Here is a 25701-nt window from a genome sequence, read left to right as displayed (position 1 = left end):
GTAAGGGCCTTTGCTCTTAAATTGTGGAACAGACTGTATCTTTGCCTCAATTCCTCCCCAACATTAGACATTTTTGAAAACCATTTGAAAACTAAATTTTATTACTTAGCTTTTAATCATAATGAGATGTGTCCATTCTAATTGTGTAATAGTTCTTACTAAAGAACTATCTCATTTTATCCGTATTGCAGCTGTTGCTTTAAATCTACTATATAAATGAAAATCCAAGAAGTATGAATATTTTAGCTAGAAACTGTCGTAATCTGTGCATTACACAAAAATCTGTCTGCTTTAACTATTTTAACATTTAAAATAGTTAAAGCAAAATTTGAAACAGTCTTAATCATTTAAACTGCTGACTAAACAGCAATTTTTCTTTTATTGGGGAACTATCGATGTTGAATAACAGTTTTGTATTTTGTTTTAACGTGAAATAATAAAATGTTGATCACCCATTCCACTACAAATGTACTTCTCTTGTGATTTCATCGTTTCGTCGCTAGGGGGAGACGCCCAATGGCTGTCGCCGTGAGAAGCAGGAAGAGTTGTGACTAAAACACAGCTGTACGCGGTGGCTAACAGATAAGCTAACGGGCTAACCGCAGCGGTGGGTGAAAATATCAGGATCCGCTGGTCAAACGAAGCGCCTCGTCGGTCACTTTTAGAAACGGAATTGACAATGGGTAAAGGTGGAGGCACTTTTGAGAGGCTTCTAGGTGAGTTCACACCATATTCCTCTAATGGTTGTCAGCTTTTATTCAACCGTGTGTCTGAAAGTGCGATGTTTTACAGCATATTGTTTTGACAGGGCTGTGGCTCTAAGGCCAGCTAGCTTCTTTTAGCTTGCTATTGTTCGGAGGCCCTGACAGACTCGCTTAATTTATTAAAACAACTGGATAAGTTTGGAGATGCAGTTTATGCTGTCTATTCAAACGCGATGTTCTCGAGTCGCGGAAACTGAGGTTAAGGTAAATCCGCAGTTTCCGCGGATGTGTTTATGTCTATTTAACGGAAGTATATAAGCTAACAGTTAAATCATTGCTGACACCTACTTTGCAGTTCTTTACATGTCAAAATAGACGGGAAAAATCTAATTGTAAGGTTGTCATTTATATAACTGGTTAAAGTGTATTCTTTTTAGAGATTACAACAGGTCCATTGAGTAGCTGCTAGCGTGATATAATTGGAAACGAATGTGTAAACAGTATTTATAGACTCTCTTCTCAATGTAGTAGGTTAGTGACGGTAACATGGTAAGAGTCTAATTCTACATCCATTCATTTGAGATGATCAAAAAGTCATAAATTAAAAATGATTTTCTTGGATTAAGTCAGTTGGAGAAATTAAAATGATACAGGTACAAATTTGTATTTTTTAGTGACGAGAAAACTCCCAAGTTCCTTTGGGGAAACTTGGGAGTTCACCCCAAAGGAAATAAACAAATTCTATTTTTTCATTATGTTATTGCTGGTTCATCGACGTCGACCTGCTGCTTTTCTTTTGCCATACCTATCCCCAAATTCAAAACACAGCAAGTAACAAAACCGTACTAGTCGAATGTGGGGGCTGGTAGCACTGCTAAACTTAAAAGGATTCTGGCAAAGGGATTAAAGATGGTATTTTTTAATAGCGGTATATCAAAACGTGGGCAGCAAAATACATTGGAAATATATTATCATTCCAATACCAGTCAGTGCAACATTAATATCACAAATAACTTAAATAATATATTTGTTGACTTTTATATTCTAATTGTCAGGTATTTGTAATCTGCATTTCAGTCATCTATTTAGCTATTAAGGTGGAGCCTTGAGCCTACAGAGAGTTGGAAGCACAATATTGTTGAGTGAGAAACAGAGGAGTGTCTACAATATGTATTTACCATTGAAATCACCATCAAAATATGTAATAATATATCAGTATTGAGATTTTTCTTATATTGTGTTGCCCTAGTTGAAAATATACAGAAAAATTGTGTAAAATTTAACGCATAACGATATTGGTGTGAAAGCCACAGAATTCAACTCGGAGCCAATCAAGACAACACAAACCTACAGTTTCATTCTACAAGGCCTCATTTATTTTAATTCATATGAAAATGGGGATTATTTGGAATGCCACAGGGATTTGGTCTGGAAATTGTCCCTGATTAGTTTATTTTGTAGCCTGTTAGTTATCTCTAATACTGCAGACATCCTGAGCAACTTGGTGATTAGTAACTGTAATTTTGAAGACCAACTGATGAAAATCCCGTCTTAATAAAATGTTTTGACTATAATGCTGAGGGGGGAAACCATTTCTTTTTCAAGAAACAATTTCTCTGTCAGTTTAATTATTTTGCTGTTTTAGTATTTCAGTGAATTCTGTGGATAAATAATCACAATTTAATTCAGTTATACATTATTTTCTGCATAATCCTCATTATTTTCATTAATTATGGCTTAGATTCTTATTTAGTTTCTTGTTAAGTATGAGATATTATGATCCTTGGTCAAAAATGACTATGTAATCTGCTGCAGGTAGATGATATTTAAAGTCACATAACCCACATTTCCTGTTGACAGAGTATAGATCATAAGTGGGTATGAAATATGGTCCCTGCAAAAGGTCCTGTTGTGAACAGCTTTTTTTGTCCATCAAAAGTCAATAAACTGAATCATGTATAAAAGCATCTCTAAAATGGTGAAGAATATTTAACTAAATTGTTAATAAATATTAATAAATAAAAGAAATTCCAAGGTTATGTTAACCTTTCTTCAACCATTCTGGTTGAACAAAGTATGTCGCCTGAAGCACAAAGTCTGTAGTTGCCAGCGCGATCATAAAGATACCCAGGCTAACTTCTACTGTACTAGAGGTCTCTCACACTTGCAAATGAAGTTTCAAAAGTCTTGCAATGAAGAAAGTCCTGAATTAATTTGGCAGCCAAAAGTAAAGGTGTTGAAGTTTGAATTCTAAAGGAAAGTTAGAGGACATCTGTCAGCTGAATGTTTTAAATAATGTGGGTCAAAAAGCAACAGTTATAATTATGTACAGGACTGTAATCTGAAACCAATCCAGCTGTGGGTCAGTGTTAAAAAGAAAACTGTCCATTTGAGGAAAGAAAACGACTTTCTGTTTGCCACAGATATAGGCTAAAATTTCCTCCAGACTAATCTGACCACCAGGTATTTTTAAATCTCACCAATCGGGTTCACACAAGGTTTTAAAATGCAAAGGTTTTTTAGTGACAGATGGATAAAAGTTGATATTATCTGAATGATAAATGGCAAAGTATGCTGTTGAAATTGTTAAACTGTGTTTTCCAAATCTTTTGGATCATTGAATAGTGAATAATTTTTGCTGCTTGCAGAGAAAGCAACCAGTCAGCTGCTTCTGGAGACTGACTGGGAGTCTATTCTTCAGATCTGTGATCTTATTCGGCAAGGAGACACACAGTGAGTCTTTTAGTCTGATATCCTTAACTATCATATGTTTAGTATATTTGACTTTTAAATGTAACAGTAAACGTTTTGTCTCCCTGAAGAGCTAAATATGCTATTGCTGCCATTAAGAAGAAACTGAATGACAAAAATCCCCATGTGGCGCTCTATGCACTTGAGGTAAGAAGCTACAAGGGGGAAAATTAGAAATTTGATCATGAGGGGAACTTTATAAAGTTTTTAAAATCCCCATTTTATTCATTTTAATCAACCATAAAAAAGCACATTTCATGTTTTACTTTTTTGTGTTGTTATACAGGAGTTTGAATATGGATTTGTAAAGATGGCATTTCTACTAGAATTGTGTACTTTTTCATTTGTTTGTAGTTTTTGCAACTATTTTAAACATAGTGACAGAAAGCCTTCAGATGTTTGTCAGCTGCTATACTCCAAAGCTATGAAAAACAAAACAGAATAGAAAATTTTGGGGAATTGAAATAATAAACATGAGAATGAGAGGCTATTTGGTATATACCATTATGTTGCACTGATCACATTGTGGGGTTAACAGTGTGAAGGATTACATTTAGGAAAATGGCCGTCTCTCTTCAGGTTCTGGAGTCGGTGGTGAAGAACTGCGGTCAGACGATCCACGATGAGGTCGCAAGTAAACAAACCATGGAAGAACTGAAGGATCTATTTAAGGTGGTCTTCTTCTGAGTTTTAAAACAATTTAAATGTCTTCTGTCCTGTTTCAATTGTCTTAAAATTTTCACTCAACTTTAACCTCTTATTTAACTTAACCAAATTATGCAGTTTGACATATAGAATGACAGCATTCTATTTTGAAGAGTTTATTGCTTTTATTATAGACATTTTTCTGGAGTCGAGCTCAGTGTCACTATATAATTCTCATATAGAATAGAATGGAATATACTTTATTGATCCCCAAGGGAAAATTATTATTCATTAGTAGCTGGAAGTAATAGATATTTGACCTTTTGACTAAAAATATTTCTGTGCAACTTTACATTACGTCTCCACTCTCCATGTTTAAATAACAATTAAAACATTTTTGAGAAATTAGGAAAGAGCAGTTTTGGTTTCTCAGGAAGTTGTGTCCCTTTCTCACCCTTTTATCTGACTCAATCAGTGCCCATTGCTCTCCTGCTGCTGCACGTGTTGCAGCATGAGCCAGCAATATCTGATTGGTTCACACTGCATCATGTGACTAGATTTTTAAGCACATTCTTCTTACGACTTCCTGCTGAGGTAATTGTCTTGTGACATGAGTGTTTTCACATCACGAAACCAGCAGGGGAATTTCTCCCTTATTTCTTATGGCCTCACTAAATGCTGTTGAATTCATTTGGCTTGTTATGACAACAAATGTTTTTATTTAAAAAAAAAAAGAAAAAGGTTCACTTCAAATGTGTTAAGGCTCCTTGTTGACTGTGACTTATTCTATTGCCATCAGAAACAGACAGAACCAAATGTCAGAAACAAGATTCTTTACTTGATCCAAGCCTGGGCTCATGCTTTCCGAAACGAACCCAAATACAAGGTGGTTCAAGACACCTACCAGATCTTAAAAGTGGAAGGTAAGTGTTCAGAAGCTGTATTTATAACTATATAAGTCAGGGGTGTCAAACTCCAGTCCTCAAGGGCCGGTGTCCTGCAACCTTTAGATGTGCCTCTGCTGCACCACACCTGAATAGAATAATTAGGTCATTAAGGCTCTGGAGAACTGATCTACACAAAGAGGAGGTAATTAAGCCATTTCATTTCAGTGTTTTGTACCTGTGGCACATCTAAAAACTGCAGGACAGCGGCCCTTGAGGACTGGAGTTTGACACCTGTGATATAAGTGCTTGTATGACTTATCTCTCCTGAAATGAAACTCTTCTTGAATTGCATACATTTTGTACTCTAAACTGCTTTTTCTTAAATATAGGTCATGTATTTCCTGAGTTTAAGGAGAGTGATGCCATGTTTGCAGCTGAGAGAGTGAGATTTTTTTATACTGTTTTAATGACTAATTTAGTGCTTTTTTAAAAATGATAAAAAAACAGACTCTTATTGATGGATTGAAATAAAGAAATATGTATGTTTCACCTTATCTAATACTTCATATTCACCTTCTGCAGGCCCCTGACTGGGTTGACGCTGAGGAGTGTCACAGGTGCAGAGTTCAGTTTGGAGTAATGACCAGAAAGGTGGGCTGGGCTTCCTCCTAACTGGGCCACATGAAGATTTTATGGTTTTTCTTTCTTACATCAAAGCCGTTTGTCTGGTTGACTGCTTAAAGCTGCAGCTCAGGATTTACTTGGACTTCTGCTCCTTTCCAGCACCATTGTCGAGCCTGTGGGCAGATTTTCTGTGGGAAATGTTCATCTAAGTATTCCACCATTCCAAAGTTTGGCATTGAGAAGGAAGTGCGTGTGTGTGAGCCCTGCTTTGAGCAGCTAAACAAGTGAGTTTCCCTGACCAAAGTGCACGAGTGTCTTTGAATATGAAACTAAAGTCTGGCAGAGATATTACAAATATGCAGAAAACTTTTTGTCCCCACCCTGGATACAAAAAGCCCATTAATCTCTAAAACAAGATATGAAAATGTAGGCAAATATTACTTGCAGCTTCAGAATATGATGACAGCAGTGTTTCCATGTAAGCAGTAAACAACCAGCCATGTTTCTGAGCTTCTGGTAATATTTTGTAGTTGTGTGAATGTCACTGACTTTTTGTTGTTGTTGTTATTTTATGAAAAAAAAAAAAATCCTTTTTTTAAAAATCCATTTTGAGGCTTTTCCTCAGATTTTTGTGTCAGTAACTCCAACAACACCACATGTAAATGTCGACAATGTACTGTTTCTGAATTCAGTAATGCACAGATAATAATGTTTTGAAGTGAACTGTAACCTGTAGATGTCTTTTAACTAATAATTTAATAATTATGTAAATATATCCTGCTAGTGCTCATTGTTGCTTGTTTTGTGTCTGGAGAGTCACAGGTGTTTGCATCAGCATGCTCTTCTCTAATTCACAAAGTTGTTTGTCCTCCCTGAACCCCTTTTCCTCACCAGCCACCCCTCCCTCTCTCCTCCACTTAGGAAAGCCGAAGGTAAAGCCCCTTCCTCCTCCTCCTCAAGCTCGACTGACCTGCCTCCAGAGTATCTGACCAGCCCACTGTCCCAACAGTCTCAGGTATTTACTTACTTCAATCTGAGAAATATGTACAAGAGCTTCAAAGTAAATAGATAATATATTATAGTAGCATAATCTTAAACTGATGAGTTCAGAAAAATCCATCCTCTAATTTGAGTAGATTTGTTCAATGGAGAAAGAAACGCATCTTAATAAATATTTATTAACAAAATGACTGGCGGTACAATTATTGCTTATTTCATCTAAAATCAACTGGATAATTTTAAGTGGACCTGTTTGAGTTGCGTGTGAAATTGTCATTTAGGTTTTAAGTTCATACTTAAATTTAGTAAAGAGACATACAGAGAAGCATCTTTTAACATCTTTGGCCCAAAGTTTTCTTGGGATAAATTTGTAAAAAGTTTTCAAATGTATAATTTGTCTTTGTTATAAAATTGTATGTACTTCTAACAATGTAGCTATTTATTAGGCATATTAGTCATTAATCAATCCTGGGTCATATTTGGTATTTTTTAGGGGTTCTGTAAACACTTTTTGAATCCATTTTTATTCTGTCTTTATATTTTGAAGTCAGTCAACAATTTCAAGAACTTGTAATTAATAATCCTGGGATTTGCGTTTCCCTTTTTTCTAAATATGACACAACTCAAAGGCCCACTGCTTTTAGTCGTGTGGCCAGGCCAGGATTCAAATTCATCTTGCTGCTAAACACAACAATTAGAATGGTGAAGGAGGTAAATAACAGTCTTCAAAATTTACATTGCAGTTTTCTCAATAGCAACCAGACATGTAATTGGGTTGTTTTGCAGGCCATACCAGCCACAAGCAACAAGGGGTTAGTGCACAATTGATCAGAAGAAAAGCTTTTTTCTGGCCTACCATCAGAAAACTAAATGTGTGGGGTTTCCAAACAGGAACTACATATTTTAGTGAGAAGACTTGGCTTTTGGCCACCTAAACTCAGGGCACCTGATGCTCACTGTTAAATATGGTGGTGGTCCTGGGGTGCAGTGGACCTGTTTCTGCTCCAGAAGATATTGGGAACTCTGCTAGAGCGCTTTGTCTCACGAATCATAAGAGTTCGACTGCAAATCTGGGGGCCAATATAAGAAAACTGAATAAAACTAAAACAAGTTGGCAAATTTTTATTTTTATTTTTTACAAAACAGTAGTACCAATAATTGTGCCACCAGTAACTTCTACTAAATAAATATTTAGTTTTAAAAAAACCAAAAGACTAAATACATGATTTAGTCTAAATCTAAGTACATGATTTGAATCATGTACTTGATTTAAATCTAAGTACATGATTTGAATCATGTACTTGATTTAAATCTAAGTACATGATTTGAATCATGTACTTAGATTTAAATCTAAGGACATTCTTGATTTAAATCAAGTACATGATTTGAATGAAATTTCAAGTACATGTACATGAAATCAAGTACATGTACTTGATTTCAAGGTTGAATTTTTCAAAATTGTGAGGTTATGATTCTACAGCAAAAGATGAATTTGTTAATTTTTTTTACATACTTTTATTTGCCTTGTAGACTAATTGTGTGACTATATCTGTTTCTTCATCCTGGAGTATTGAGTCTCTTATCTTTGGATGTCTTTCTTGCCTCTGTTTCTGACCAGATGCCTCCAAAGAGAGATGAAGCAGCTCTGCAGGAGGAGGAGGAGCTGCAGCTGGCTATTGCTCTTTCCCAAAGCGAGGCAGAAGAGAAGGAGAGAATGGTGGGTTAGAGTTGCACAGCTGAGTGACTAGATGATTTAATACCAGTTTGTCAGATGGGGGGAAAAAAAAAACAACTAACTCATTTGGTCACTTGCAGAGACATAAGAACTCATACTCGATGTATCCCAAAGCTGATCCTACCCCAGTGACCTCCTCAGCACCTCCAGTCAGCACCCTTTACACTTCTCCAGTGGTAATAATAAACATTAGTGTCATATTCATAAAAAATATGACTACACATCACGTACTTTATAAATACGTTTCCTTATGGATCACTTTTAAACATTTGTGTGTTGCAGAACTCCTCTGCTCCGTCTGCCGAAGAAGTAGACCCTGAGGTACGTTCAGCACAATGTCTTGAATTTGAATTAATTTATTGATATTATCACTGAAGTAGTTGCCACTTTTGTCAACACTTTATTTGACTGGTTGTGAATCCAACATAAATTTGTTATAAAAGTATTACTGATTAAACTTTAGGTTTAATAACATAAAGCTATGTAATTTTTAAAGTTTAATCAGTAATACTTTTATAACAATTTATGTCAGATCATGATTTCTTGGTTAATGTCAAGTTGTCATAAAAAAGACATTTTGAATAATGTCAACTTTGTATTAAAAGTGTCATGATTTACTGAATGACGCTTTATGACAATAGTCATAAATATTCATGAAGACTTACTCATGTTCTTGACAGGTGTTATGTCATGTTCATGATGGTGTCATGACAGTCTTATTCACAACCCATCAAATTAAGTGTTACCCCACTTTTAATTTTTAATTGTCTTTTAATTGTAGTTGGCACGCTACCTGAATAGAACGTACTGGGAAAAGAAGCAGGAAGACGCTCGGAAGAGTCCCACCCCCTCAGCTCCTGCTCCCGTGTCACTGGCTGAGCCCCTTCCACCAATCAGCCAGCCTGTTGAAAGTCACGTCCCTGTCCAGCCCGTCAGCATAGTCGAGGTATGTCCAAATTTTACACGGACGTCCAGACACAACGTTAAACTGACCTGGGTCTGTTGAAGCATCAGCTCCCCGCTCATGTCTTCTCTGTTACCGCTTCCTCAGCAACCATACCAGAACGGCGAGTCGGAGGAGAACCATGAGCAGTTTCTCAAGGCTCTGCAGAACGCTGTCACTACGTTCCTCAACCGCATGAAGAGCAACCACATGCGTGGACGCAGCATTACCAACGACAGCGCCGTGCTGTCCCTCTTCCAGTCCATCAACAACATGCATCCTCAGCTGCTGGACATCCTGAACCAGCTGGACGAAAAGCGATGTGAGTTTCTGCTTTGTGAATGTCTTTCTGTCTTATGTCCAGTCCCTGAACTGTGATGTCCTGAATGTTGTCAGTGTACTATGAGGGGCTGCAGGACAAGTTGGCGCAGGTGCGCGACGCCCGGGCCGCCCTCAACGCGCTCCGTGACGAACACAGGGAGAAGCTGCGCAGAGCTGCAGAGGAGGCAGAGAGGCAAAGGCAGATCCAGCTGGCACAGAAGTTGGAGATCATGAGGCAGAAAAAGCAGGTAATGTTTTTTTTCCCACTAATAACAGATGTGTTGTTGTAATATTCATTACCATTCTAACATGTTTACTTGACCTTAAGGAGTACCTGGAGATGCAGAGGCAGCTGGCCATTCAGCGCCTCCAGGAGCAGGAGAAGGAGAGGCAGATGCGTTTGGAGCAGCAGAAACACACGATCCAGATGAGAGCCCAGATGCCTGCTTTCTCTCTGCCTTATGCCCAGGTACTCATTGCTTCAGTCCAATAAAAGGACACTTCTCCTGACAAACAAATCCAACCTTTTTTCATAAAATATTTTTTATTCTGTTATGCAGATGCAGTCTTTGCCTCCTAATGTCGCTGGAGGGGTGGTATACCAGCCTGGTGGTCCACCCAGCTACCCTGGCACCTTCAGCCCCGCTGGTTCTGTGGAGGGCTCGCCTATGCACAATATGTACATGAATCAGCCGGGGCAGGTTGCACCGGGACAGTACCAGGCCATGCCCCCTGCTCCAACAGGTCTCTAGTTTCACCAGAAAATCTGTTATGTTTACGGTTTGTTCCCAGTTAATTCATAAAAACAGGATTCTTTGAAATTACGCTACAGTAAATTGTCTACTGACACCAGCTGCACAGAACATCTTGACCTCTGAACCCAGCAGTGTGATAAATATGTCAACACTGCTTTTATTCTGCTCGTCCACCATCAGTGGTTGAAACACAGAGTTCCAACCTCTGCCATGGTTATTAAAATGTGTTTAAATGTGCTGTGATAAAGATCTACTTCATATTCCTTATGGAAAGGAGTCCTGTCTATAGTGAGATCAATTTGTGTTTCAGCTTTAGATGTTTTTGAAACTCGTCATCTAATAATCCAAGAGGAATGTGGAGCATGCCTTTATAAGTAAACTTTATTCTGAAAGGCCTTCTTAATCACTTTTTCATTACCAATTTATTTCCATTCCTGTTGTGGAGATTATTATAACCTATGACATTCTGAAGCGTCTATTTTATTGTAAAAGCCCAAAGTGTAATATTCCAACATGTGTAGTACTGAGTCTCTTATTTTCACAAGCTTTTATAAACTTCATTTGGGAAGGTTAAATCTTTTATTCACTGCCAGTTGAAGTCGATAAAAAGTTGCTCTCCAATGTTCAAATTTATTAATAAGTTTGCTTATTAGCTTGTTGCGCAAGAAAGAATTGTGTTTGTTACATCTGGCAACATCTGCAAACTGTGGCTCATTAGTACCAGCTGAGGGTGAGGATCATTACGATCCGGTAAGATGTGATGAAGATAATAATTTTAGAAACGCTTGTCTATGTTTTTGTTATCTATTACCACCATGTTGGAAGGGCTGTATATTTACATATTGTTGGAAAACTTGCTTTTTATTTTTTCTAATAATTGTTGAGCTTGACGATCTTCCCTCATCATGAACCATAAGTGCTGTTATGCATATATTTCTTGATGAAAATGATGGTGTTTTAAGGTCAATAATCATACCCACCGAAGTTGTAACATTTTAATGTGTGTGACTATTTATTTTTTTTTTTTGCCAGATCCCAACATGGTAAGTGCATATATGTACCAGCCTGCAGGCACCAACGGACAGCCTCCTCCAGGCCAGGCCCCGCCCACAACCAGCCCACCCTACTCCAACTATCAGCCCACGCCCACTCAGGCCTACCAGGTGCAAATGCCTCCATCCGAATGTTTGATCATTTAGAACTAAAACCGGCCCGCTTAAAGTGATGACACCTTACTGTTCTATGTTGTATGCAGAATGTGGTCTCCCAAGCCCAAAGCATCCCCCCCATGTCGCAGGCGGCTCCCACCAACGGGATGGCCTACATGAGTTACCAACCGTACAACATGCAGAACATGATCTCAGCGTTGCCAGGGCAGGACCCCAACATGGCCCCACAACAGCCCTACATGCCGGGACAGCAACCCATGTACCAGCAGGTCGGTTAAATATTGGTATATTCTTTACTAAATGTTCATTAACTACATTCACTTTGAGAGCTGTGACGGTACCCAAGCTGTTAAACGGTTAAACCAGGAAGTTCCAGTCGTTGGGATGGAAACTTCCTCGTCTGAGAGGATTACATTAAACATGGAGAAAAAGATCAGAAAGAGCAACCTACCAAGACGCCATCTCCTGGTAGAGAGGGGTCAGAGCAGTGCCAAGAGTTATACCGTGCTTTGCAAAACTATTTATTTTTTGTCATAGTATTTTGGGGAATGGAGATGCATTTTATTTGAAGCTGTGCCTAATAGAAAAATAAAAAGAAAAGGATATGTTATATAAGTAAAACTCTGAAATGAGTTTGTTTAAACTGCGTCACTGATTTGTAAAAACACCTTTTGCTGAAGTTTTAGCAGCATCTATTTGGTGGTATGTCTTCCAGCTTTGCTCATTTAGAAACATGCTTTTTGCCATTCTTCTTTTCATAGTAGAAAGTGTCTGACTTTTTTTATTTATTTATTTTTTTGTCTGTTGTTCTTTTCATGGATTTGATTCCACTGGATTTTATTTGAGGTCATCGGAACAAAGAGCTTTGGATACAGTTGCTAATCACTCACTCTGATTTTTACCAATAAAAAGTGTTAAAAACCAATTATTATATTATTAATCCACTTCACACTTATGAACAATTTTATGAAAAGTACTGAATTTATGATGGGATGCTTGTAGCTAATCCAAAACTGGTTTGTCAAAATGTTTTCTTCAGGTCACTTATGCACTTTTTAGGTCGAGTAATTCCTCTGTATGACTCTAAGGACATTTTAACGTTAACTATGTGGTTCCTGCAGACTGGCATAATAACATAGCTCACTCCTGCGACTTCTATTCGAAAACTCCAAGTTATTTCAAGATGTCTTCTCGCTAATCTTTCTGTTTCTTTACGTTTGTGTTTATGTCTTGTTAGGTTGCTCCCCCTGGTGGCCCACCGCAGCAGCAACAGCAACCCCAGGCACAACAGCAGGTCCCTCATGCGGTTCCCGGCAGTGCAGAGGCACAGCTCATCTCCTTCGACTGAAAGCTCCCACACTGCAGAGTTTCACACACTACACCTTCTCTCTTCCTTTAACACCCCTTTCCTGGACTCAGATTTTTCCCTTTGGAAATATAAACTAAATTCCCACCTTCCACCTTGCTGTGATGTTGTGGCAAAGTGAAATGTTGTGATGATGTTGCAGAACTGCTGCTCTCCTTGCCTCTTCCCCCCATGAAGTGAGGGGAATATGGGGGTAAAGCTGCTACGGAGAGCCCCAAAACCCACAACCCCCATCTTCTGTCATCTTTCGGCTGATGTGTATGTAGTATTTCTTTATTAAACGAATAACTGAAGCGCAAAAATAATAATCAGTCGTGTTCAAGATAACATGAATAAGAAAATATGATGCTATTTAGAAAAAAATAAGACGAGCCTCTTTTGTTTAATATTTTTCTAAAATAAATCATTAGCACGTTGAATTAAGATTTTCTGGAATGGAAGTGGAATATTACAACCCGTTTTGTCAGCAACCGAGGAAACATCTGTCTGTGGTGATAAAGAAGCTGTGGATCAAGTGAGGGCTGTTTGAGTTTTGAAAGCTGGCCATCATCTGGTTTTCCAGGTGTCCCTCATGGACACAAATTTGGTTCCTTCTATTTTGGGATTTATTTGTTGTGCGCAGTTTGGACTGTGGAGTGTCTGAATATAGTTTCTAAAATCTATATTTAAATGCATTAAAGGGATGCTATAGAAATGTTGTCTAACCCTTGTTGAATAGCTCAATAACTGCATTTTACTGTTGGCTACCAACAAATACTAAAATCAGCCTGGAAACCTTAACCACGACATGCAACCTTTTTTTAATAAAATGTCAGTTGTTGCCAAGTAAAACATCACATGGCTGAAATAAGTGTAGATTTAATTCATGGTCATTCTGGTGTAATAGTTGAGCTGCAAAGAAAGTTCAGGTGGGCACTCTTTTTCAAGTGTACTTGTTGGTTGTTTTTTTTTTTTTTTAGAAATATGGAAATGCTTATAGAATGAAAATGTGCTGCATGTATGTATCACACTTTCTGTATCTCTTCAGTTTCCATGTGTGAACATCTTTAATTCCATCGTTCTGATCTGACTTTAAAGTAATTTTAAAAATATATTTAATAAACTTCAGATTCTTACTGTCGACTTGCTTCAACTTTGTCTTATTTCCCACCTGGATTTAAAAATTCACAAGTTATATTTACATCATGTTCATCCAAATAAATGCAAATTAAAGAAATTTAAATAAGGAAGTTGCGATACACAGATGAGACATGAACAATACATTTAATATTTTATAAATACATGTGACGATACAAAAAACTATATTTTTCAGTTATTTTACAATATTTAGAATGAACAACGAAAAAAAAACGTAAAAAAATAAAGGTGTGGTAAAACAGAAGTGATGAGAGGAAATGACATGCTGGTAGATTATGTACATCCAATCAAACTAAACTGTATAAAATGTTCTCAGATTTATAACATATGTAAGTAAATTGACCATTTCCACAATAATATTCCATCCAAAATTTGGTTGTGAATTTGTTTTTAGTGCTCCTCTGTCCTGTGGATTTGTGAAATAATGTCTGGCTACAGGGATAATCTTCAGAGTTTCCTAAAGATGAGGCATTTGTAGTAGTCTTCCATCTCAACCTGAAAGTAAAATTTCACATGCATAAAATATGTGGCAACACTTTTATTTGACGGGGTGTGCATAACACTGACATGACACTATCATAAACATGACATAACATCTGTCATGAACATGAAGGAGTCTTTATGAATGTCTGACTGCTGTGGAGTGTTATTCGGTAAATAATGAGACTTTTAATGCAAAGTTGCATTGAAAGTCCATTAAAAGTGCCAACTTTGCATTAAGGTGTCATTATTTACAGAATCATGCACATTTGGCACTTTTAGTGCAACTTTTAAATCAACTTTGCTTTAAAAATGTCATTATTTACCGCATGACACTTCATGACAACAGTCATAGACATTCGTAAAGACTTCATGGTAGGTGTTTTGTCATGTTTATGACAGCGTCATGTCAGTGTTATGCACACCTCATCAAATAAAGTGTTACCAATTATATCTTGGTGTTTGTACAGCAAATACATTGAGAGTTTTTAGCACATTATTTCTCACCATTCTCTCCAAACGCAACCCGTTTCCGTAGGCCTGCTGTCTCAGGACATCAAGGTCTGGTAGACCCCACTCTGGATTCCTGTAAAACAGAATGAAGCTTTACTGTAGCTGTTATTTAAACAGTTGTGTGTTTAAATATTATTTTTGCCAATCAAATCTGTTTTTTTCTGTCTTCTGCTAAATGATGTCAATATGTAAAGATGTTCAATATGAGCTAACTTTAAGAAGTACGTATCGAATGTAGAGGCAGCCATTTATTAATATTTCAGCAGTTTGTTAATGGGTTTTATAAATACATTTTGGAACACCGTCCCTTTGAGAACATTCAAGACTGATATGGTCCAAAATAAAAATTTGTTTGATATTTCTGCTTTAAGTAAAAACTAAATTCCTCACACTTTCAGCGAGTTCTTAAAGCACTCAACAATAAAATAGCAAAGAAGTCATCTAACATCTCAACATATTTCCAACAATGTTTCTGAATATTTTGAGCAGCTCCATCATCTACATATAAACACCGGAATCAGTTTTTACTCACAGTTTCCGCAGTTCTTCATCCAGAACTTCATTACAGCTTGGTGTAATGATGCCATTAACGGCATAGACCTGAAAAATATTTAGCAAGGTGTCAGTTTTTAAAGCCTGTTGTGGGATCATGTTTTTGTACATTGTGATCATAACCATAAATGTCATATCAGTGGATAATGAGCAGCTTTTAATAATTGAACAAAAGAAATGGGAATTGATTAAACAAGTTTTAACTTAGTCTGGATTTATTGTACTTATAGTGTGAATCATCTGAGATGTTTCAAATTGTTTAAAGGCACTGTAATCTTAGTGAATATAAACTTCTGAATTTAAAGAAAGTAATAGAAATCTCTAATAAAGTTCCTCATTATTCTAACATTTATCCAATAGAAATTATTGTGATAATCCTGATTGACACAAACATTAAAAATGTGTCTTTTTCTCCCATTAATACATTAACATAGTTTTGCTCTCTGTGGATTAAAGTAAATTCACATTTGTGCACAAGATTCTCCCTTTTAAACTTTACTCAACCGGTGTGGATGAGAAGCGGTTCAAATGGCTCATTAAAATATCCAAATGATTGCGACATTCATAGCTATGATGACTGAATATCATGATCTGACTTTAACTGTATGTTCAACTTGATGATGTGAAGTGTGTAACATAGCAAGTTGTTTACAACATACCCCATATGTTATCAAAAGGCCATTTGGTTTGAGGATCTGTCCTGCTCCACTGATTACACCCTTGGAAAAATATTAGATGTAAGAGGGACATTGGTTATAAATGTCTGAGCTTGTCAAGAGTGGCAGATTTCCATCTGGTCTTTCAGATGCCTACCTGTCCTGTTTTGAAGGAGCTGTACTGCAGTAGGTTAACGGCGATAATAACATCACAGGAGTTACGAGAAACACCTGCCCATTTGTCCCAAGGTTCGCTTGCATCCAGCAGGATTGGCTGCAGCACAGTTTTCACATGGGTTGCAGCTATATATGCCTTTATGCTGAAAATGAATACACATCCCTTCACTTTTTACATGACTTGTTGGAAACCCCCCGCCCCCAAAAAAAGTACATTTTTGTGAGAGACAAACCTGTCTCTGCACTCCTCTTTGATGTCCGATGGCTGCCAGGTAACGAAAGGTAGCTTCTGTGCAAACCGAATGACATGCTGTCCTGTTCCGGAGCCGATCTCTAAAGCAAATAACTGCTTGTGAGACTGATCGTCCAGCACGTCTTCAAGCACCTCACAGATACCCTCCCAGTTCCTCTCTGCCTGCGGAGACAGCAGCATGATCTGGAAGAAAGATAGAACAACGGGTCAAATCTTTATGTCAAATGTATTAATCTCTTATACCAAAGTTACATCTTACCCTCTCTTGTGGTGGGTTTTCAGAGTTTATCTAAGAAGTGACATATTGGTGTAGAGTGGACTGTAACAGCAGATGGGTTGACAGATTACCTGGTTAAGAGGATTCACTCTGCGCTCCACCCCATGGTAGTAAGGCTAGGACACAAGCGTAAATTGAGAACAAAAAATAATATAAATACTACAAAGGTGCGTTTGAGTAGTGTGATACAACTAAGTAAGTCAAAACAATGTTTAATGCTTTACATTAAACATTTAAATTACTGATTTGGCTCAAGTTATTTTTTTCAGCCACAAATTAACTGTTGTGATTTTTTACATTGTATTAAACATTAATAAAAGGACAGTTGTCAAAAGTTTGATAGAAAACAAATTGGGTTTTTTTTCTGACAACTTAATCCAAGTGCACTTTGTAACATCACAATTATTAGCAAAAGAAAAACTTCTCTCTGTATGAACTATGTCAATTAATCATGAAATTAAAATAAAATCCAAAATCTGGTTGTAGTGATGGGCTCACTGAACCTACAGAGACACATAAAGGCAATTACAAAGTCAGCCTTCTATCTGCTGAAAAATATTTCCAGGATTTAAGGACTTATGTCCTTAAAGCAAGATCTAAAGAAACTCACCTATGTGTTTACTGCGACAGTGTCCACAAGTCTGCCTAAAAAGTCAATCAGACAACTACTTGACAACTACACTGGCTCACTGTAGCTCAGAGAATAGATTTTAAAAATACTTCTGTTAGTTTATGAACCACTCAGGTCTACTCTGCATCCACAGAACCGGATCCAAACATGGAGAAGCAGTACTCAGTTTTTATGCTTCTCTAATCTGGAACAAACTTCCCCCCCCAAAAAAAAAATAAAAATGTAGAGACACTGAATTCCTTTAAATCAAGGTTATTAGTTATTATTAGTCAAAGGTTGTCTTTGACTAATAATAACTGGAGCATAAATTAATTATATAATTAATTAATAATGTCTGGAATGCAAATTCTTATAACTTCTCTTTATTTTGACACTGAAATAATGTTTCTTTTTTGTTTTTTTTGTCATTGGACAAGTGAACAGAGCATTTGCTATTGGCTACTTGCTCCAGTTTGTACTTGTAAATTCTCTTATATTGTCTTTCCGATATCTCTTCTAAATACCAGTCTTGATCATTTTGTTTGGAGAACCATAATTACGTTGGCGCGCATTGTCCCCTATCAGCTCCCGTAAGTTTGCTAACAGCTCGAGTTCATCTAATGCATTGTGGGTAGGTCAGGCACAGGGAGGACGCCATGTGCTGTTGAGGCTCTGGAATTGGACCCGTCTGTGCTCATCTCGATTTGTTCTGTTTCAGTGGGACTTTGGGCTCCACAGCTCCGGTTAACGCCAGCATGTACTGCACCAGACGCTGCCTCCGGACCGCGTTGCGGGCCGCCGCGAACATTCACCGGTACGTAACCCTGGAACCGCCGCTCATCTCTGCGTCTTCCTGGGGGTTTCTTCAAGGGCAGACAGCCAGTCTCTGATGCCGCTTTTATTGCACATTATCTCGCGTTTATCTCTGCTAACGTCGTGGAAATACTGCAAAATACTGCATGCTGTATTAGGCTGCAGTTTAAACCCAGTTTCATGTTACGCGAAGGTGTTTTAGATGAGTTAGCCGGTGATCAATGTCTTCTCTCTCTGGCTGCAGCTGCAGCATCATGTTACTATTTTTACTGATGCTGTAAAACACAGACTTTAAAATCCACTCTGGATGGATGGGCCGTTTTCTGTCTTCATTAGGTTGCTTTTACTGACATTCTTTGGAGTTTGTTTGTTGCTAATTTGGTTGCCAGATATTTCAGATTTAAAAGTAAAAAAAAAACAAAAAAAAACATACAGAGTCACCTGGAGAGAGCAGATCTGGCAACAATGTAAGGTAACCTTCTACTGTTTTTAAAATGGAGTTGTTAGTATGAAGCCACAGATACTTGTAGTTCCGTATTTACCATGTAATAGGTAATATTTGAAAGTATCCAGGAATGTATAAGACAATTGTACTTTGTAAAATATTGTAATTTCAAAAGTAAGTATTACTAAAACTAAGGTGTCAAAAGTAGGTTTGATAAAGATGCTTAAGTAACATTTAATATATATATTCAAAATTATTGTTAAAATGAAATGTTAAGAGAAATAGTATATCAAGAATGTAAATGCTTTAAGGCGATCAAATTAATGATGTATGTCCAGTAATGTGTGATAAAATGAATGAATGTGAAAATCAAAAACTAAAAAAGCAATGAAAGTAGTTCGGCTAAAGTAAAATGTTCTGTTTAAACCAAAAGATAACCAAAAATTGAGACTTATGCAGAGATTTTTTTTTTCTTTTAGATTTGGACTACTCTTTACAAATTTTGATCACACTTTTATATTAGCTTTAAAACATTGTGGACTTAACTCGTTGACTTGGTTGCACATGTTTAATCGATAACTTATTTGAGAGGAATGAGAAAATGTAAAAACTGAAAAAAACAACAATCCTTCAAATCAAATTTGAAATGTGCAGAAAGTCAGAGGAGTGATCCCAAGGAAGTTGTCTTTGTTATTTTTTGTTTCTGCTGAAAGATGAGTTGCTGCCTTCTGATCAATCTGGAAATTTTGATTCTCAAAAGATTCGGCTTCTAATAATAATACTGAAAGAAATGTGCAGCTCAAATGATACGTTGAATACAGAAGCAATAATTTCTTGCAACATTTCAGCATCTTTAGAATCCCATTTCCAACTCGTCAAATGAATGAGAATTGCTTTTGGAGCCGATATTCCCTAAGCTAAACTCCTGCAGAATCCCTGTTATTTGTCGCCGACGTGAACAGCGATCTGTGTCGTGTCTCCAGATAATGACCAGATGCAGTCATGTGTTTTTCAGGCACCACCTTCAGCAGCAGGCACCGGCTCTGTGTTCTGTCCGGCTTCTGAAAACCAGTTCGACCTCCTTTTCAGAAGCCTTAGCCATGCCCCCTCTAGACGGAGCCCCCAAAGAGTACTCACCGAAAATCCAACAGCTGGTCAGTGACATCGCCAGCCTGACCTTGCTAGAGGTGTCAGACCTCAACGAGCTCCTCAAGGTTTGTGGAAAAAGCCCCTTTTTTCAATTATGAACCTGGATAACTGGAGTCTTTGGTCCAACTCACGTTTTTCTGGGTTGATCTTTTAATTCTTACTTACAGAAAACTCTGAATATTCAAGATGTTGGAATGATGCCAATGGGGGCAATGGCTGCATCTGCTGTCCCTGCAGCTCAGGTACAAACTCTGACTCTGGTTGCCATAAAACAACATGATCTGATGACTTAAAATCTTAACATCTGGGTTGTAATTTTGGCTGACATTGCTTGTGCGTTTTCCTTCTTGTGAATCCAGGCCACAGAAGAAGAGGAGGTGCCGGTAAAGAAAGAAAAGACTCAATTCACAGTAAAACTGACAGAGTTAAAAGCAGCTGAAAAAGTAAAGCTTATAAAGGAAGTTAAGAACTGCATCCAAGGCTTGAATCTGGTGCAGGTAAGAGTAATTATTGTCTGTTTATTTTATTGTTTGAAGGTTTTCACTTGTATATTTCTGTGTAAAAGATTATTTGGTGTTTGGTCAGCTGTAAAAAATGAGCAAACTTCTTGTAGATGATCATAAGGCAGAACAACTAGTTGCATTTTGCAGGTTTGCATGAACATGTGGCTTATAGAATTAGGATCTTTAGTTAGATGAGATACGTGACAATATTGGTTTTTGGACAGTAAAACCATTGCTGGATTTCTTTGTTAGGCGCTGTTGGGACTGCTACAAATATTTATTTTGTTGGAAAAGTAACTCATACGTAACATGTTAGTTGTATTATTTAATCTGTCAGCGGCAAACATCATAAATGGACAGTATATGTGTAAATGAATCTTATGCTGCTTAATTAAAGAAGAAGTGAGTTGCAGACTCCTGTGATTTAATGTTAAAGAAAATAAAAGTCGCAGAAAAATTAAGTCTGTTTCAGTGCTGATGGTTGTCTCATATTTAAATAAACATGTGCACCTCTCAGTTTAACAAATTTTTGATGTATTGTCTTAATCTGATGCTCTTCAGTTAATATAATTTGCAATGTTTTTATATTATTAGTTTCTTTATATTCTAAATCTTGAGAACTGCATGAAGAGCTACAAAATGTGCAATATTTTAATTCTACCAGATCAGTGTTGCAGATTGCCTGAGTCCAATCTTTTTTTCTCTCTCTCACCTTTAACCAGGCTAAGAAACTGGTGGAGTCCCTTCCCCAGGAAATCCGGGCGAACGTGTCCAAGGAAGAAGCAGAAAAACTCAAAGCGGCTCTGGAAGCAGCAGGTGGCACTGTGGTGCTGGAGTAAAGCCGTGAAACCACCAACTCTGGAGTTTTGTTGTTCATGCACTTCATCCGTCATCTATATTTTTTTTTTGTTTGTTTTTTTTTTTTTTACTCAAAAAGAAAAAAAGAGGATCTCAAGAGAAATGGAAAGAAAACACATTTTCCAATGCTCCCATCCTTTAGCATTGTCAGGTGGGGTGGTACAACTTGGGGTGAACTTTCCAGAGAATCAGCCTCCACAAATGACTGCTGCGCTCCCTGGTTATGCGCTCACGTGCTGCGTAGCTTGGAAGCTACAGAAATGAAGAGGCTTGGAAGCCAAAAAGAATCGCTGCATTACTCTGTGTTGATGTTCAACTGTTCACAGATAAAGGTTCGAGCTGTAGGAGACTGGTTACAAACGTGAAGGAACACCAAATGTATCTAGCGCAGTGGATGTCAACGCTGAGTCCATTAAAGTTCTTAATAATGTCATCAAAGTTGAATTATTCTTATTTCACTTGCTTCTTGGTCCTGTTTTTGTGTCAGACTGAACATTTTGAAACATTCATAAGTATTTTCTAGATGGGTTCACTCAGTGCTTAAAGAAGCACAGTAAGTGAAAACTACAGTTTTACCCAATAAGAAACTTTAATATTTTATCCTGCTGAAGACAAGATGCTTTTTGTGCAAATGTGCATGTCAGAATTTTCTTTATAAACACATAAATGTGTGTAGTAAATGTAGAATATCATTGAAATGTTAATTTTAAGAATTTCATCCAAAAAGTGAATATTAGTCCTGAAGTTCAGGTAAAATCTCAAATAATTTTGATCCAAAAATCAGCTTATCAGAAAATTAAAATATTCCATGAGACCGCATTTTTAAAAAAAATTGGATTTTATTAATAGTCATTGATTTTCTCCACATAAAGGTAAGTCACACAAGGTTATTTCTAAAGAAAATGTCTGTTCGGAGTGCTGTATGTAAGTGTTGAAAGGCTGAGTGGAAGTACAAAGTCTGTTGGTTGGGTAGTAAAGCCATCTGACACAGGTCAGTCACACAGACTGATCTGCATCAGTAATTCATGTGAAAGATGTCTAAATCAAATATTGAATGGATATACAACACAGTATCTTATGTATTAAATGTCCTTTTTTAAATTTGTATTCTATGTTTTTGTTATGATTTTCATGAGAAACTGAATTTTGTTGCTTTACACCACAGTTACAAAAATGTATGTCATTCTGTGGAATGGATGAGTTTTCAATTTTCAAATTATTGTGCTCACATAAAATACTTCTAAATGATTTTATTTATTGAGATGGCCATGCGCCTGGGTCCATAACTGGAGGTAATCCACAATCTTTAAATAATGTCTAAATGCATTGTAAATAACACAGGCTGTGAGTGTGAATACTTTGAGCTGAAATATGTTGCTCTTACGGAGAGGCATTAACAAAAAGAAATGCAATTTTCAAAACAAAAAGCCAATTGTTAGAAACTTAATAAATAAACTTAAAGGAAAATGTTTTAACTGTTTGCAAATGGGTTTTATCTCAGTGAAGTACAAAAGTCCCTAAACGTAATTATCAAAAACGCAATTGTTCCTCCTGGACATTGTAAAAGAAAAGTGTTATATTTATTTGGTGTTTTGAGAGCAAAGTGGGCGTACAGGCCTCTGAAACAGCCAGAATCTTTAAATTCGTCACCGCTCACTGTTTGCCACCAGGTGGCGCAGGTAGTCTGTATGTTTTCTAAAAAGACCGAGCGGAGCTGAAATGTGTAACAGATTCACCTGGACAAACATCTTTGATATCTGATTCATTCTTTACTAATCACTTTATAATCTTTATATTAACTGTCCTGCTGTTTAGTTAGGGATTAGTTTTAAGCAGGCTAAAGAGATTAAATACTTATCAGACAACCATATTGTCTGCGGATCAAATAGTGGACCATAAAGCTTTAAGTCGAGGATTACAAAAAGCCTTTAAGAATGAGCAAGACGAATTTTACATATGTAGAAGAAGCAAAAATATTCAAAACTGGACAATAAAACACTAAATGTTGAATGAAAGACACAAAACAGCCATCTGGTGGTCAGAAGAAAAGAAATTTTTCTGAACTCGCACACAAAATGAAGCTTTATAATATTTTCATGATGTGTAAGAAAAACTTGCTCATGAAAATCTCTGTAAGCGTTGCAAGGTCTTTGTGTTAACTTAAAAATTCCACATTTGGATTTCTATTATTATTGGTGGCCTTACTGTGAGACATGGCAAGTGAAAACAGAAGCACCCTGTGAAAAATGCTTTAGTGAACTGCTGGTTTGGTCGATGATGCAGAAAATGGGGCAAGATCTGCAGCTTCACTGTCTTCTCTTAATTACAAACCATTGTTTATCACATGATTTATGGTGATCGTGGCACTTATTTAAGCATTTACTAATGTTTCCGGCACTCACAATATCATCACCACTGATTCTTTCTCGTCTGCTTTGGCACTTCCTGAACCAGATCCTCCTCTGGGCACAACTGTCCCCCTCCGTGGCCAAACTCTTCTTCCCACCTGCTCCTATCACCAAGTTTTGTCCTCCAAGCTCTTCCTCTCCCTTGTCCAGACATAATTTGTCTTCACCTGCGTTCTGTTTCAACAGAAAACACCATTAAAAATTCCCCCCTAAAATACTTTTTAATGCCTCTCATTGCTGGAATAAATGTTTTTTTTTTGTATCGGTTTGGAATATTGAGTTTTCTATTCTGCTGTTCTGTGTACAAGACAATGATGGGAGAAAAAAAATAATCTAAAACTGTGGTTGTTGCTATGTGTTTATAAATGCCACAACAGTCCAGTGTTGTACTAATTGTAAATAGAGTTTTGACAATTGGACAAGTGCGTGTTAGGGATTAAAAACAATTGTAGATATTTCCTAAAAGGCTATAGGCTGACAGATATGTTTAGATTAAATAGAAATAAAGAACATAAAGAAAAAAACTCAAACTCAATAATGACCAAACAGAAAATGTTTGTCAGATATAATGATTGTCATGCTGTGATCATGATTTGGTGAATGTTCATTCAAAGATGAGCCCTTTTACCATCACATGTTTTTTAATATATGGAAAATAAAGTAAATTATGTCAAAAACTCTCAGCGTTTTTGACTATGCCAGCTGCTACATAACAAAGATTTTAGAAAAAAAAGTTTTATTCGTTTGCCTAAAAAAACACCAACACACTGATTAATGAAATATTTGTAATTAAGCATCTCAACCACTGCCAAAACCTCGAGAGAGGCTTTACTAAAATAAAGTTTACTCTGAGTGAGAAAAGTCTGTGGATATCGGTCCCAGTGGGAGTCAGAAAATTGCTTTGCTGGAGGATGAACTAACACCCCACTGAGTCAGTGATGATGCTTTCACACTGCTGAAAGCATCAGCACTGTTTTGTGGCATTGCGAGAGTGACACGAGTGTCGGGAGTGCAGAGGTGAAAAGAAAGAAAAAATAAAGAATTTGATGAAGACATTCTCATTTCCAATTTTCATGTAAGTGTTGAGTATAATAATGAAAAGACAAACTCATATCTTCTTGTTTTTGTCTGACTCTTAACTATTCATAAATGTCAGACCAAATCCAAACACTTGTAGAAGATAAAACCTCTCTTAGCTGATATTAAGCAGTTGAGTCAGAAAAAGGCCTCCTACTTTACATTGCTCATAATATTTTCTAAAGCTTCTTCTCAGGGGAAGATTTATTTAAGGCCTTTGTTGTCAGATGGCATTACCTTCAGCAAAAAGGAAGCTTAATTTTATTAAGCAAGCCAGCGAGCTGCATGGAGTACAGAATAATTTTTGAACACAACAAGTGGCTCTTATAATGTTAGTCTGTTGATCATGGATATTTGAGAAGCTTGCTGACAGGTTAATGTTCTTCTCCCCTGAGTAAGCTCTCCCTCTTCTCTCTGATTCCTATTCATACTTTAGCAAAACTTGGATTACATTAAACCTTAACCCAGCGGGATGGCAGTTTAATGACTCTTTCCTTAATGCAATGTCCAAAATTGATAACATTTTAGAAGCAAAGTCTTCAAATTTAAATCCCAGGATGCTAGCAGTCTATATTAGTGAAACTACAACACCAATCAAGCTATTTTTATTTGAGTTCCATACTCTCCCTCCCACAAACCAGCTGCACTCCTTTTCTTGGAACGAAAAGGCTGAAGGGTCCATTCTTGCACACGTGCCTGAATTCAACTACGTGGATTTTCAAAATGTCCAGAAATTTGTTTAACATCAGAAAGATGTTGTTTTTTTTCCCCCATTTGTATGTGGCACGGACAGCATCCTATCAGCATCACACAAGACTGATGACAAATCATTTTCAGAAGACACTGTCTTCCGAAAATGATTTGTTCCTTTATTATCTTGTTTATTACAGCAGC

The 25701-nt window shown here is 37.1% G+C and overlaps 3 protein-coding genes across 6 annotated transcripts; 2 read left to right on the top strand and 1 right to left on the bottom strand.

Moving 5' to 3' along the window:
* Nucleotides 1–566: 566 nt before the first annotated feature.
* hgs (hepatocyte growth factor-regulated tyrosine kinase substrate) lies at nucleotides 567–14019 on the top strand. Of its 3 annotated transcripts, none has more exons than XM_023349299.1 (20): nucleotides 567–716; nucleotides 3353–3437; nucleotides 3527–3602; nucleotides 4035–4127; nucleotides 4906–5023; nucleotides 5377–5429; nucleotides 5570–5638; nucleotides 5771–5895; nucleotides 6506–6626; nucleotides 8229–8327; nucleotides 8426–8521; nucleotides 8628–8666; nucleotides 9127–9291; nucleotides 9397–9610; nucleotides 9685–9857; nucleotides 9938–10078; nucleotides 10170–10353; nucleotides 11397–11527; nucleotides 11620–11802; nucleotides 12771–14019. In XM_023349299.1, exons 1-20 carry the CDS (start codon nucleotides 680–682, stop codon nucleotides 12879–12881), a joined length of 2313 nt encoding a protein of 770 aa, XP_023205067.1. In that variant the 5' UTR covers nucleotides 567–679; the 3' UTR covers nucleotides 12882–14019. The 3 variants fall into 3 exon arrangements, with proteins under 3 accessions (XP_023205067.1, XP_023205068.1, XP_005801533.2); XM_023349300.1 differs by having other exon boundaries at nucleotides 4900–5023; nucleotides 6533–6626; XM_005801476.3 differs by having other exon boundaries at nucleotides 568–716; nucleotides 4900–5023.
* Nucleotides 14020–14275: 256 nt separating this feature from the next.
* LOC102229410 (methyltransferase-like 26 B) lies at nucleotides 14276–16955 on the bottom strand. Its single transcript, XM_005801479.3, has 7 exons — nucleotides 16927–16955; nucleotides 16648–16850; nucleotides 16395–16557; nucleotides 16241–16300; nucleotides 15562–15629; nucleotides 15024–15102; nucleotides 14276–14531 (listed from the first exon to the last, which is right to left on the bottom strand). Exons 2-7 carry the CDS (start codon nucleotides 16845–16847, stop codon nucleotides 14484–14486), a joined length of 618 nt encoding a protein of 205 aa, XP_005801536.1. The 5' UTR covers nucleotides 16848–16850; nucleotides 16927–16955; the 3' UTR covers nucleotides 14276–14483.
* Nucleotides 16956–18179: 1224 nt separating this feature from the next.
* Nucleotides 18180–22426, top strand: mrpl12 (mitochondrial ribosomal protein L12). Of its 2 annotated transcripts, none has more exons than XM_005801480.3 (5): nucleotides 18180–18368; nucleotides 19828–20026; nucleotides 20129–20203; nucleotides 20321–20458; nucleotides 21187–22426. In XM_005801480.3, exons 1-5 carry the CDS (start codon nucleotides 18310–18312, stop codon nucleotides 21301–21303), a joined length of 588 nt encoding a protein of 195 aa, XP_005801537.1. In that variant the 5' UTR covers nucleotides 18180–18309; the 3' UTR covers nucleotides 21304–22426. The 2 variants fall into 2 exon arrangements, with proteins under 2 accessions (XP_005801537.1, XP_023204257.1); XM_023348489.1 differs by having other exon boundaries at nucleotides 19813–20026.
* Nucleotides 22427–25701: the final 3275 nt, after the last annotated feature.

This window comes from Xiphophorus maculatus, chromosome 16, assembly GCF_002775205.1.
Source record: "Xiphophorus maculatus strain JP 163 A chromosome 16, X_maculatus-5.0-male, whole genome shotgun sequence".
Taxonomy (NCBI): domain Eukaryota; kingdom Metazoa; phylum Chordata; class Actinopteri; order Cyprinodontiformes; family Poeciliidae; genus Xiphophorus; species Xiphophorus maculatus.
The sequence above is the reverse complement of the archived record's forward strand: the minus strand, read 5'-3'. Positions and strand labels throughout refer to the sequence as shown.